The sequence below is a fragment of the Corvus hawaiiensis genome, chromosome 6 (assembly GCF_020740725.1).
Source record: "Corvus hawaiiensis isolate bCorHaw1 chromosome 6, bCorHaw1.pri.cur, whole genome shotgun sequence".
Classification (NCBI taxonomy): domain Eukaryota; kingdom Metazoa; phylum Chordata; class Aves; order Passeriformes; family Corvidae; genus Corvus; species Corvus hawaiiensis.
In genome coordinates, this window is record NC_063218.1 from 56,137,501 (window position 1) to 56,151,481 (window position 13,981).

General features: G+C 38.3%; 1 protein-coding gene across 10 annotated transcripts in view; it reads right to left on the reverse strand.

Annotated features, from left to right (window-relative positions):
* PPFIBP2 (PPFIA binding protein 2) overlaps positions 1–13,981 on the reverse strand; it is a 99,547-nt gene that overhangs the window by 69,738 nt on the left and 15,828 nt on the right. For 8 of the 10 annotated variants that reach the window (XM_048308082.1, XM_048308078.1, XM_048308077.1 and 5 more), the window contains exon 2: positions 7,194–7,291. In XM_048308082.1, the coding sequence (XP_048164039.1) occupies positions 7,194–7,260 (67 nt within the window). In that variant the 5' untranslated portion in view covers positions 7,261–7,291. Of the gene's footprint in view, positions 1–7,193; positions 7,296–10,416; positions 10,510–13,981 lie in introns of those variants that run through there. The other 2 variants (XM_048308081.1, XM_048308073.1) reach the window with 2 other exon arrangements.

Sequence of the window (13,981 nt, forward strand, 5' to 3'; positions counted from 1 at the left end):
AAGCCAGTAGTCTAAGTAAAACAGTGGTTTTAGTACAGAATCTGTAATTGCTTGTAATAAGGAATAGTAAGAACACTCAGTTTGTGAGGAAATAAAGGAAACTCGTTTCATTAAGATTCCACTGTTTTCATTTTTAAAAAGACTCTCAAACGAATTTCATTGCCTTAAAGTAGGAAGTGGACAAGATATGATTTTGAATTTAATGATATCAAACTAAATTGCAATCCTAGAAAACTGTTCACTTGCCTGTTAAACAACTGACTCACTCATGTACTGAAAAACAGATCACATCATGCAAACTACAAAAGGACCTTTGTGTCTCAGATTTTCAGTCCCGTGGGGCTATGGCCATCATGGTTTATCTGCCTTTCTTTGCCACGTGTTGTATCTGCAGCTATTTACATATCTGTTTCTTTTCAATCCTTTCTCAAAACTCACTACAAACAGCAATGATGTTTATTTGGTATAAATGAAAAGTATTTACTGCAGCTTGGTAAGCTGATATAGGCGTCTAGGACATGACAGTATTTTTGCTGTTTTATACTTAAAAAAACTGTCTCTTGTCAGAAATAAAGAATTCAAAGTAGCATATTTAAACAGTAAGTATTTTTCCATTTTGAACTAGTTTTAACTCCCATTTTTCAAGAAAACTTCTAATTTTGTTCTTTTGCTGGAAAGCCAGAAACACACGCAAGGGAAGCCAAAGACCTAACTGATCAGTAAATCAGTCTGACTTGGACCTTCAAAGGACAATTTTGCCTTATAAAAAACAATTTTAAACACCTATTTTTTTATGATAGTGAAGTATTTATAGGAAAGATGTTCTCAGTGCTTTCAGCTCTGTCACTTCTGTAGTACTGCCCTGTTTACAGAGGGAATCCATCAGTCCTTCAGACAAGATGAGGAGTATCCCCTCTCAATCCTGTGCTCAGAGCCCCACGATCTGTGAGAAAGTGAGAACAGGAAGCATGTTTGGCCTAAACAGTAGCCTAAACAGCTGTAGTGACCTCTTGCAAGGTTAAGCACTCAAAATTGAGGAAATTCCAAAGGTCAGGTTGCTCTGGCAACCCTGGGGAAGGAATCAGCGGCCAGTGCTACACATGCACAAAGCAGCGTGCAAGGTGCCCTGATTTTCACATGCTTTTAAAACACAGATCAAAACTGCACCTGGAAACTTATGCAAGGTCTCAACTTGAAGGCTACAGCACGTGTAAAAGCTTCAATAAATAGCTGGCTATAGTAACAAGTTGCTGTAATGGTTATTCAAGTGTGTACACTTGGAGAGGCTGCATCTTAGGTGGTGTTAACAAAATTATAAGCAAGGACACAGAGAGCTGACATGAAAAGTTATGAATTAAGTGAATAGAAAGACATTGAATTGCTATATTTTTAAATCTTTAAAATATTTTAATTGCTATAAATAGGTTATTGTTGACGTCTAAGGAATTTACTAATCTGCTTTTCTGAAGTCAAGTATCTAAAGACAAATGTCAGCACCTAAAACAAGTTTTAAGTGTTATAAAATAAAATCCCACAAATTATAAACCATAAATATTTGTGTTAAGCTTTTATATTTCCTCTTTTAATATCCTGGATGTTTAGAGGTCACACACAATTTTTATCTCTCCCTTTCCCCATCATTCTTGACACATAATTTTCTGGAACTGTTATGACAGGAGGTTATGTATTTCTCTATCAAAGACCTCATTTCAAGTAATTTTCTATGTAATTTCCTTTTTCATATCTCTATTGCTATAAGATCTATGCATAAACACACTGTACTTAATGGTTAAAAAAGCCACTATATAACTTCACAAATGCTCACCTTACTTACTGCACAGCAGTAACAAGATAAACAAGTGCTCTAGATACATTATTTCTTTGGTTCAGAAAAAAACTCCTAAATCATTGACTGAAAAAGAACAGAAAATGAAAAGGAAATGCACTAATCATAACTGAAGCAAAGCCTTTTAACACAATTGTAATTTATTTAGAAGATGCAAGGAAAAAAAACCACTGCAATTGTTGTTGTCCAATTACACTGATCTACAATGAAGGAAACTGCTCAGTTTTTAAATTGTTCTGTTTTTTCATCATTGTTTTAACTACAGTCAGTTCAATGCTCTGAAGTGAAATTGTACGAAGATTCCTACTAGAATTAGAAAAAGTTATACACCTTTACTGTAGAGACCAAATTCTGAATTTGAAAGTATTGTGAACCTTTAATAGGACTTAAGTGATAAAAATATAAAACCACCTGGAAGTGTACAAATTGAAAAGTAAAAACAGAAGCTATTTTCTAGCCATTCTAGACAGGCACAACTGTGCCCAGCAGCTGCACATCACCCAGCACGTACTTCAAAAAAGACCCACCAGCACCTCCCCAGCACACACCACAGAAAAATAGGATTAATTTGTCTGGTCTGGACAATTTCAATCCCCCATGAAGCAGAACAGAAGTGTCCATCTTCTTCAGTTAAAGTGCTGTGAGACTGAATGAATCCTGTGATGACATGTGGCTATTCAAGGGTAAAGGATGAAGTCACCAGGAAATATTCTGTTCTCCTTTTATTTACGTAGGAACTCAGTGAAAACTTTATTCCACAAAACCCAAAATCCATCCAAAAGAGTTCAAATGACTGTCAGTATTTTTTTTTTGTCCACCCCTGCATTTAGAATCCAAGTTCTAATCACTTATTAGAGCTGATTTAGTAATCCCCACAAACAGGTCCTCCTTCAAATTCTGGCCAGTAGAGCCCATGAGGAAAATACGTTAAACTTGAACTAAAACCTTGCTCATCCTCTTAAGCACAACTTCCTGTGCAGGCCCCTTTGCCAGCAAGGCTGTGGAAGTGGTTGGGTTTCTAACACAGCAGCCACAGCCATGAACTGAACACCAACGTTCTGTCAACTCAGGAGAAGGGAATTCAAACATGAATACTCCTTAGACAACTTCTGGCCCAACTTTTTAATTGGATTTAGCTTTTAATCTTTCTGTGCTAATACTGAAATATCAGTACAGACCCATGTGATAGCATATTTAACTTTCTCATTATTTTCCAGTAAGCAATAATTGCAGGAGCTCTGGTTAAAAGGAAACTCAATAATTACACTGATAACTTGGTGAATTTGAAGAGACTCTGGAGCTGCAGCAGACTATTTTGTGACAGGAGTTTTTAGACCTTACAATTAACAGTCACTAATCACAAAGAGAAATAATGGACTTACAAATTGACGACTGAGAGAAGCAGTTTGATATAAAATAATTGTAAAATAAAAACTGCATTAATTTATTAGGATATATTGCAAAGAAAAATAACCAAAATCTACAGTCCTATAAAGAAACACATTTTAATAAACAGGTAGAAGCTGAATAAAAGGAGAAGTAGTGACTTGGTTAAAGTTCAGAGGAAGCAATGCCAAAGTCACGCACCTCAAATAAAGAACGAGTAGACGGATCTGATATATGGTGCTTTCTTTAGAGGAAGCCTCTGTTTGGAGTGCAAGTCATTCCAGCTAATGGCTCAGTGATGTTCACTGACAATCACATTAGCCCTTTTTGCTATTTCAGTCAAATAAGGCTAATCATTTAGCGTGCCTAATTTATATAGCTATGAGGGCGGGTTATCAGTACAGATGTACCCGAGCATAAAAGACTTGGGAACACTGACCTATCTGTCAAATTGGATCAGGCCCAGTGAAATTCAATTTGTTAATCTTGCCTCACAATCCTGCCCTCATGCAGTCTAAGCACTAATACGTTTTGTGTTGCACTGAGAATGAGCACAGGCTACAGTGGGACTCCTTGGCTGGATTAATCAGAACCATGCATGAGAGATGTTACCTCTTGGAGCAAGGGATAGGAAAGGGAAGGCTGAAAGTGCAAATGTGTTAACAGTTGTAATATATATTTGCATATATCCAGTTCTTATCCTAAAGGACAAGGCCACAATCTAGTATTTTGATGATAATAAAGTGAATGAAAGAAATGAAGACTGTTTTCTCATTAAACAGAGAGGATGCTGGTATTGCATGTTAAGCTTCAGAAGTTAAGCAACGTCAGATATACATGCCTGGATTTCTCAGTTCTCTAAAACGGGATTAATACTAATTGTGTGCCTAAAGACGAAGTTTCTGAGGCCAAGAGAAGCATGTGGCTCTCCTGGTACCCACTGAGGCCTCATTCCAAAAGAAGACATCTTTTTTATCAGCTACCTAAGTTTATATCAGTCATGAAGTTTAACCTTGGTCTTTGAATCCTGGCCATGTCCACAGAATCTGGATACAGCAAACTGAAATAGCACAAGCTCTTAGCAGTCAATTTTTGCTGTTTCCAGCTGACTCTAAGAGCAGCTACATTTGTACAGATGATTTTTCCAATATTTGAAGCAATCTCAGTCCTGGTTTGTTTCAGTAAAGTCTTACAGTCATCCTTTCAAAGGGGTTTTCTGCTTTATTTTTTCTCCCACCATGCAGGACAAGAAACCATTCCTGTTTTCCAGTCTCTGCCCAAATTGCATACAGAAGCTTACTGGATTGAATTAGGGAGAATCAAACTTGAATAATCATTCTGTTCCTCAATCTCAGACAAATTGGGATAATAGCTGTATCCAAGTACAGACTCCAGCAGATGTACTTGGTCCTTCAATCATACCAGAATATTGGAGAAATAGTTCTGGAACACACAGAACATTGCCTAGAGGAGAATGACAACACACTTAATCTGTCTTGAAAAGTTTTATCTATTCCTAGCAAAGAAAAATAATAAACAAGGTAAACAACCTTTCCAAACAATTGAGTTTTCACTAAGTAAAGCAATAAATCAATATGTTTCTTTATTAGTGCAGGTAGATGTAACTCTGAAATCATACGGGAAACATTCAATTAACTAACATCAATGAGGTTTGACAGATGCACTGTCTGGGAAATACTTTGTTTCTTCTCCCATTAGATATCTTTGCATAAGCCTGTTTTCAATGTTATACTGCCTATCAGTGGACATTAGACTGAAAATGTAAGTAATGCAACGTCACAAGGTCAACTCTCCTGAAGAGGTTGCCAATCTTCTCGTGAGCTATCCATGCACTGTGGAAATAAACTCCACATGCCACAGGCATGCCTGAATCTTTTTAGTTTAGAGCTTGGTCACCATCACCACCACTGAACAGCTGTGATCAGCTGAGTTCCACTGAACAGTTCTTCCAGCATTTGCTTTGCCTCTCTGCATCACTGTTCTCCATCATCACAACAGCTAAGCGATGGGGGTAAATGTGATGTTGTTTGAAAGCCTGGCAAAATTTAATTCTATTCCTTGTTTGTCAAGATTAAACCCTGAAATGGCATGGCACAAGCAATCTGAAAAAGGAGCAGGAAAAAGAATAGTAAAAACAAACAAACAAAATGAAAGCCATCTTCTGGCCTCATTTTTTTTTTAGCATGAAACTTAGAGAAAAAAAAAGGATTTTCTTAGGCAGTCATACATTGCCATTTAATCAGTTATGTCACATATTATGAGGCTATCTTTCCATACCATGAAAAAAACACCCAACACTAAACACCTACTGTCTTACCCGGCCTCACAACTGACAGGTCCTGGAAAAAAAAAAATAAGGGTCAATTCTGAAAATCAATTTAAATAGAGTGACTCTCTTTTTATTCTCTTGATTTTTCTGAGGAGTGGAACCACCAGTGCATCCATGATACCCCACCAGTGTGCGCTGAGCTATGTATAAATCACCACAGAAAAGAGACACTGAGTTGCATTTGTGTGCAGGTGATTTCGGAGCACAGGTTCCATTGCATCCCAAGGCTTACAGTAGCTAAAAAAGAATTACAGGTCCCTAGTTTATGAACCATAGTTTGGGATTTGCTTTTCTTATTCTCTCCTTACACATCTGAGGGAAGTCCAGTGCTTCCCTATCTGTTAATGTGTTTTGTAAGGTGTGAAAAAATAACATCCCAATTAACTTCCATTGGTTAAAATCTTGTTAGAATAAGGTTTTGCATTCAGGAGAAGGAAATACATGTGTGCTTTTTCCTACTTGCCTAGAATTTGTTCCATCAGACTGAAAAGTTATTTCGATTGTATCAATCCCATATTCATGTTTACAATTCTGTATATCTCAGCAGCCTGTTAAAGCTTGCACATTTAGAATAAAGTGAAGACTCTCGTGAGGATGCAAAAACCAAACAAACGAAACCCTAGTGATTGTTCAAACTAAAAATCCTGGATAATGACTTCCAGCCTGGTCATGGCTAGTCTGATGGTGGCATTTAAAGCTCGGAATTAGTCTCTGGACATAAAGCTTCATTGGAAAAGCAGGAAGAAGATCAAGGAGCAGCACAACTGCAGTAACAAGAGGCTGATGTCATCGTCTTCATCACCAGGGAAGAAGGCTCAGCTTGGGTGTCACTACTTAGATTTATAAAGCTTTAGTGAATTCTTTCCCATTGTTCACAAGTGAGATCATGGCCCTACCCTGACACTCCTTTTAGGAGCTCCTACTGAACGGTGTGTGAGCACAGACCCCAAGGCTACCAAGGCCTAACCACAGAAATTAACTTCTCTTCTGGGATGCTGTAATGGTGAGAGTGAATCTTTTAATTGCCTTGCCATGAGAGCACCAAAAGAAAGCAAGTTCTTCTTGCATCATATGCCCTTCTAGTGGACCAAAGTGTGAAAAAAATTCACAGCTCCACTTCTGGATATAAAATTCAACAAAATATAAGCCATGAAGATAATTAATAGGCAAGCTGTTTGAAATAAATACATCATAATTAAAGAAATTAATGTAATTTTTATATAGCTATATGTGCATGTGTTTGTAAAATGCAGTTATATATTATCCAACCAGCCAGAAGACTTGGTGAAAACTTTTTTTAAAGACACGTTGAAATAAAAAACTGACATATAAAATATGGAATGTTACCACATGGCTGAGGATGTGTTTAGGTTACCATATAGCATTAAAGCAAAGCAAATCTCTCTTGCTCCAGTATTCACATGTCTGAGGGGAAATTGGTGGGGTTTCCTCCTTTATCTTACTTTCAGTTTTCTCCACAGAGTTTTAACCAGATTGTTAATAGTGACATCTGCATGTCAGAGAATTTGATAAATTGAGAATAATTATTAAAAAGTAAACCAGACAGTTAAATCTCAAGACAGTATGGTGAAAAACAAAGCATTATTGTACCTGCAATGATGTCATCCATCTGCTCCAAAGCTGCTTCCAGCATATGACTGGCATCAGAAGCCATCATCTGGAATTTCTTCAGATCTTTACTCTCTTGACTGAAAAGACAGAATAAACCACGTGCATTACACTAAATAACCTGATAGAAAATACATTTCACTGTCACATTATACATTATGCCACACAAACAGAAGTCCACACTACCAAAAACACAGCCTAGTAATAAGAAAACTAACAAAACTGTTCCTATTCTTGATAGATGACTTGGGTGTTCTGATTAATTTTTTGAAGTGATTTTACTAAAATGGTGAAATGCAAGTGAAAAAAACCCAAAGAATTTCAAGTACTGGAAGTCTGAGATTCCCCTGCTCATTATCCTTAACAATGGTTTCCTAGATTCAAAGTTCAGTGTATTTCAGCCTTTTCCTCTCTGGGGAAAAAAAGAAGATTGTCTAAGGTTCAATGAAGGAATGCAGACAGGGGAAAAACATGTCTAGCCTAAAAGCAGAAATCTGTAGGAGCTCTGCTTTGTGACTGTTGCCTTAAGAGTAAAGGTAATTCTGAAATAGTTTTTACTCCTCCTTTCTCTATCCCCATTCAGTCTTTCCACCACATCTTTCATGACACTGAAAATACAATTCTTTCTGTTCAAATAACCAAAATGCCCCGGGTATGAAGTCTCTGAAGTTACTGCTGCTGCTTTAAAACAGGATTAAATACATTCATGCTACCATCTGACAATAAGGGTAACAACAACAAGAAAAATCTTCCAAAATGAGTCTCTGCTTGTGAGTTAGCGTTGCTGGACTCTAAGTCAAGTATCAGCTGCTGCTGCCAACAGATGACATTTCAAAGGACAGAAGAATTTATGCAGTCCATTTCACTGCCAGTGAAAATCCCCTCTGGAATAAGGCCCTTTTGCACATCACTTCATTGCTGAAGCATGAGACCAGTGCCCACACAGCGAGGAAACAGGGATTGTTCTTGCACATGTGATTCACAGAGCTCTAACACACAACTCAAAGCACTCACAAAGCCCACAAAGGGTCACAGTATTTTGATTTCTTTTCCATGAAGGCTGCAATTCAGTCTTTTGACATTCAGTCTTCTTATACAGCAAGTTTTAAGAGCTGTGATTAAAAACTGTTCAATTTTAACAGCTTTGTAAGCACCACAAAAGACACCTGTCTGACTACGGACAGAGATATCCTTCAAATAACTCAAATTGTGGCTAAGTGTATAGGAAATGGGCCTATGTTTGTGGGGCCTGTTATTCCAATGCTGCTGAAATGCCACGAATCTGTGTTTATCATGGGATTACATGTGCTAAGAATTCAAGTAGCTTGAATATAAATAAATATTACAGTGAAAATTTGTACTATCAAATCAAAATTATTTTCTTCTCTTGAAAACGAAGAATCCTGAGACACAGGCTTTTCTCCGTGGTGCTGGGGAAACATACACAAAGAAAGCTAATTTGTTAATAAAACCTCTGTATTATCAGCATCCTATGTTCATTCAGGTTAACACGTATCACCCCACTATCTAGAGAGACAGATGCAGGAATGAGTCAGAAACTGCAATGTTCTAATTTGAACTCTGCCTTTTATAGCCTGTCACAGTGGGTAAGCCACGATTTAACTCCAGATCACATTGATCTGAAGAGCAATGTGAGAATGCCTCATCTTTAGTGTCGCCCAAGGCCAAGATTAATGGAAATGAATGGGTGGTTTTGGTCCCTCCGTTTTTGTCAAAATAATCTTTTAAGTACGAACAGTGCTAAATTTAACCAAAGTACATGTCACCCAAATATTTCATTTATTGGTAAGGAAATAACATAAATTGTGCTCGGAATAATCTGGAAAGTCATTAAGTCAGCTGATATAAACTTAAAATTTCAGAGTGCTTTCTTTTACACGTGAACTTTACAGACACTCCCTCTGATCCTGCTGCTTCCATTTGCTGGGTTTTGGGAGATTTCCATCTTCTGTTGCCACATTACAGGCCACCAAAGACTTCTCAGCTGCAATGATCCTCCTTCCTCGCAGTATTTCCTCTAGCTCAAAGCAGCCATACCACGGGTAATAATCACCTCAGTGACAGGAAATCCACCTACAGCAAAGAGCTGCCAGAGAGGCACCGGGGCTTCCTCGCCGCTGTGGCTACCAGCCGCTCCCCCAGAAATGCATGGCCACCAGCTGTGTTGGGAAATCAGGGCAGCAGATTTCTGGCTCAGAATTAGAAGAGAGTAAAAGAATGAAAAATGCTAAATATAGTACAGAGTTTCTATTTCTAGGTTGCACTCCATGCTCTTGTTTGTGATGACAGCTACTGCTCCGTGGGCTGGAGCAGCAGTACATGGCTGCTCAAACAAGAAATGCAGGACTACATTTCTTCTTACCATCTGATATAGTATTTCATCACCTGAAGTGACAAAGGGACAGAAAATGCTGATACACGACATTACAAACTTGAAAAATCAGTTATAGAAAAACCTCCCATCAAAGCCTTGGCAAAACCCAGAAAGTTTTGCTGAAAAACTTCACCAGAAGAAAGTCTCCTATCTCTTCCTGGCCTCCAGAGCCAGCCTGTTTTCTCACCTGTGCTCATAGTGTATTTGCTGCCTAACTGCATTAAGCTACAGCAAAACCTGCTGATCAAACAACGATTTATTAATAAAAGCAATGTTCTTTGCTCCAGAGAGATAATGTAATATTACTTGCTTGACATCTTTTTCTAGACAGACCTGTTGCTTGCGCTCCAGGCAAGTCTTACTTTCCCAGACACTCCCTTCTTACAGTTTGGCTGTTCTGAGCAGTATTATGAAAATAGCTTGTTAGATCTCCTGGGCTTTCAGCTACCATTTCTGATCTAATTCTATAGAAATATCTTCGACTATGGGTTCTTTTTAAAATATTATTAAATAACAAGACAACTGTATCAATCCCTCAAACAGGATCCATCTATTTGCTGGCAATTACAATTCCTTTCATAGTTTTCATTTCTGAATGACCTCAATGGATGCAAAACACCATGACTTATTTACTTATGTAAATATATACATGTATTTTAAAAAACCCAAGTTTTTTCAGCTTTGGTAACAAAGCCGAACAAAAGCTACCTCTAACATTACACTACAAGCTTTAATATTAGCAAATTCTAACCTTCAGGACTTATTAGATTAATTCATATGCCAGCAAAATACAAGAACCAGGCTACTCACCTTTTCAGGTCTCTAGGAGGACAAGAATTTACTTTTTTTCCCTGATCAGTAAAAATTCCTCGCTATTAATAGCTGAAGTTTTACTGTTAAGCAGACATAAGTCTAAATTATTATCATCCCTTCTAAGCCACGCGCTCATACTAATTTAGAGCCCTGCCCACAGAGATATTGCAAACCTGTTTGTTGTAATTGCCAAAATAATGAGATCTTCCAGGAAGTGCAGACAGAGCAAACTGGTCTGAATCCCTGAAATTTATTTTGCTAAGCTAGTTTTACACTATAACTCCTAATCTGAGATTTGCATTTCAAATAAAATGAAAAATCCCTGGTAGAGCTATTGTGCTCAGAGAGCCAGTATCCCTTGCAAATTTCTTAACCTACATTCTGTATGTAAAACTACAACTTACTGTGTCCACAAGAAACGTAATATTTAACAGACATTTCACTATGAGCAAGATGTTCTTCAGAATTATGAAAACCCTTAATTAAATTTGAATCTTTCATGGCTGGCTTGAACCAGCAGCTACCCAGAGATAAGAATATGAACAATATGAATTTAGGCAACTCAGACGTTTTCCCAAGGTTTCTCATAATAAAGGGGTTACCAAGTTTATCAATTAAGTGGGGTGTGGTTTTTGACAAACTCCAAAAATCCAGCTCCTGTGTGTGGCGTACAAACTCATCTTACATTTAGCAGATGCATGTAACAATTAACTACCACCACCTTTTTTTCCTGGGATGATAAATACATATCTGTAAACTGTTTAAATATTCAGATTCAAGTATTACCTTGCTCTGTACATAATGGCATAATGAAATATCAAGTGCCTTGGATAAACCTCTGAAGTCCTCCAAGCTCTCCTCCAGCTGCAAGATGACTGCTGCCCTGGAATGCAGGTATGTGCCCAACTTCCACCCTCTCTCTTTCCCACCTGTCTTTTCCCCCAGCCACACTGTGCAGCATCCAGCCACCCCACAGGAGCACAGCCACTGATCCATCCCTCCACCTCATGGCACCATCAGCTACACAATTATACACACACAGGTGGATCCTGGCCTTTCAGAGACTGCCGTAACTCTCTAATTAAGATAATCCTTAGTCCTAACTAACAATCCAGGGAATAACTTCTGATGATCACTAGAATGACTGCCTAAGGAATGCTACTTATGCAGGATCCTCCAGGGCTATCCAGCCAGAAATCCTATTTATCTGACAGCTGAGAGAGTTGGGGTTGCTCAGCCTGGAGGAGAGAAGGCTTCAGGGAGATCTTCCAGCAACTTCCCAGTGCCGAAAGGGGTTACAAGAGAGCTGGAGAGGGACTTTTCACAAGGGCAGTAGCAACAGAAAAATGGGTAATGGTCTTAAGCTGAAGGAGGGCAGGTTTAGATTTAGTATCAGGAATAAATTCTTCCCTGTGAGGGTGGTGAGGCCCTGGCACAGGCTGCCCAGAGAAGCTGGGGCTGCCCCACCCCTGGAAGTGTCCAAGGCCAGGTTGGATGAGGCCCTGAGCAACCTGGGATAGTGACCGGTATCCCTGCCCATGGCAGAAGGGGTGGAACCAGATGACTTTTGTGGTCCTTTTCACCATTCTATGGTTCTAGTTTAAACTTCATTTATTTCCTAATACAGACACTACTTGCTCTATTTCCCCTTCGTATGATTCACTGGAATTGGCTGAAAGGCAAAAAACATCTTCTTTCATTGACTAACCATTATGAAATAAGTAAAATCCAGACTATTCAGAGGGCTTTAGGATTAGCTAGAACAGGAATTAAACCATATTTCTTTTCAACTGGAAAGTGTAAAGTGTCCACACTAAGGCAGAATGGGTAGCTCGGAAGAGGAATATAGATTATTCAAAGACCTGATAGTGAATTACTTCAGGTAGGTGGTAGAACTGCTAAAGTCTCTATTCAACAAATTGCTGGGGGTCCTTATGAGAGGGGATATCCTTAAGTGAAGCACAGCATTAGTACAACATGATGAAAACAAGCTGGCTAAATCAGCTAAAGCAGCTGGGTGTTACCCTGGCACTGTAAAACCACCACGTTTCTGTGCTACTGATCAAAGTCAGAGCGACAAGCAATAAGAACTATGATGCTTTTAAACATAATATGCTAAATAATTTGATTTAAAATATGAAGGGAACTGAACAGAGTTAAATGCAGTGCATTATGAAGTGGCAAAGTCAAACGTCTCTTTTCAAAAATAAATCCATTGAGTTTGCTAATACAAGTCTGAATTTCAATTTTGGGGGAACAGAAGGTGAAGGAAAAAAGAAAGCCCCCTTTAAAAAATGCTAAATCTGACTGATACCTAGATGCTTTAGAACACAAATCACCTCATAGCAACTCCTCCACGGGCCTAATGGATATTAAGTTACAGTTCCTACTGGTACCATAACCAAATTTCCTGACTCATGTTTGCACAAAGTCTCATCCTTACATATAAAAGCTGACGCTGACAGAATGGCATGTGCAAAGTGAGCTCTCTTCAGCTCCTCTCTGTAACACTTCCAGCAACTGCAGGAAGCCCTTCATTCCTCAATGTTGCTTTAAACTTTGTTCATAAAAGCTTAAAAAAGCCCTTCATAATGTGATTTTATATTGTTATCAGATATATGAAGTTTTCTGTGTTATACACAGTATAAAGGAAAAATGTTCTAGCTTCTGACTTTGCAAATCTTAAAACCAAAGTTGCATTGTTAACTGTACTAAGTGCAAAAATTCTAATTATTTTAGTTCACTTGTCTGTCATCTAACTAGTTCCAGCTGCTAACTAGTTAAAATTAAAAGAAAAAAAAAAGCAACAAGGTGAATAAATGTCTTGGTTTTAAACTTAGACTGAACAAAGCAGTACCTGGTAAAATACACGAGAGGAAACTTTCTGAGCAAAAATATGAACATTTCTGTTCTTAAAATAAACACATACAAAAGTCAGATTTGGTATTGCAATTCACATCTAGTTCAGAGAGTTTTATAACTGAGAAAAGTTAGATCCTCAAAATTTTAACATTTAAAATAAACTGTGTTTTTTATTTGCCTTCCAATCTTAGGTACTCACTGCCCTCAAGGTCACGGCTCCAAATTTTCTTCCATGAAGGTCAACGTTTCAGTGGGATCTTTGAAGTTACTTAACTCCAGCTCCAGTGCCTGGGAAAGTGCTCACACCACACCTTCCCCCCACCCCCACCTCGTGAAAGTAAATTCATGCTCTGGTAAATTGAAAGGTGAGGAGTTATAATAAAAGTAAACACAGAATTCATGCACAAATTAACTCTGCCCTAGAGTAAAGCAGAGGAGAAACCCTTGAAAGAAATTGAGAGAGATTACGTAGATGTGATAAGCAAAATTTTCAAAGCTGGGCTCTGTAAAACTCCTGAAAATTTCGACAAACTATACTGCTGGAAAAAAAAAACACTCTAAGCCTGGAGAATTACAAATAACATTTCCCCTCCCCTGCAAGGAAAGGCTGAGAGAATTGGGTTTGTTCAGCCTGGAGAAGAGAGGGCTTCAGGGAGACCTTCCAGCACCTGAAGGGAGCCCACCTGAGAGATGGAGAGGG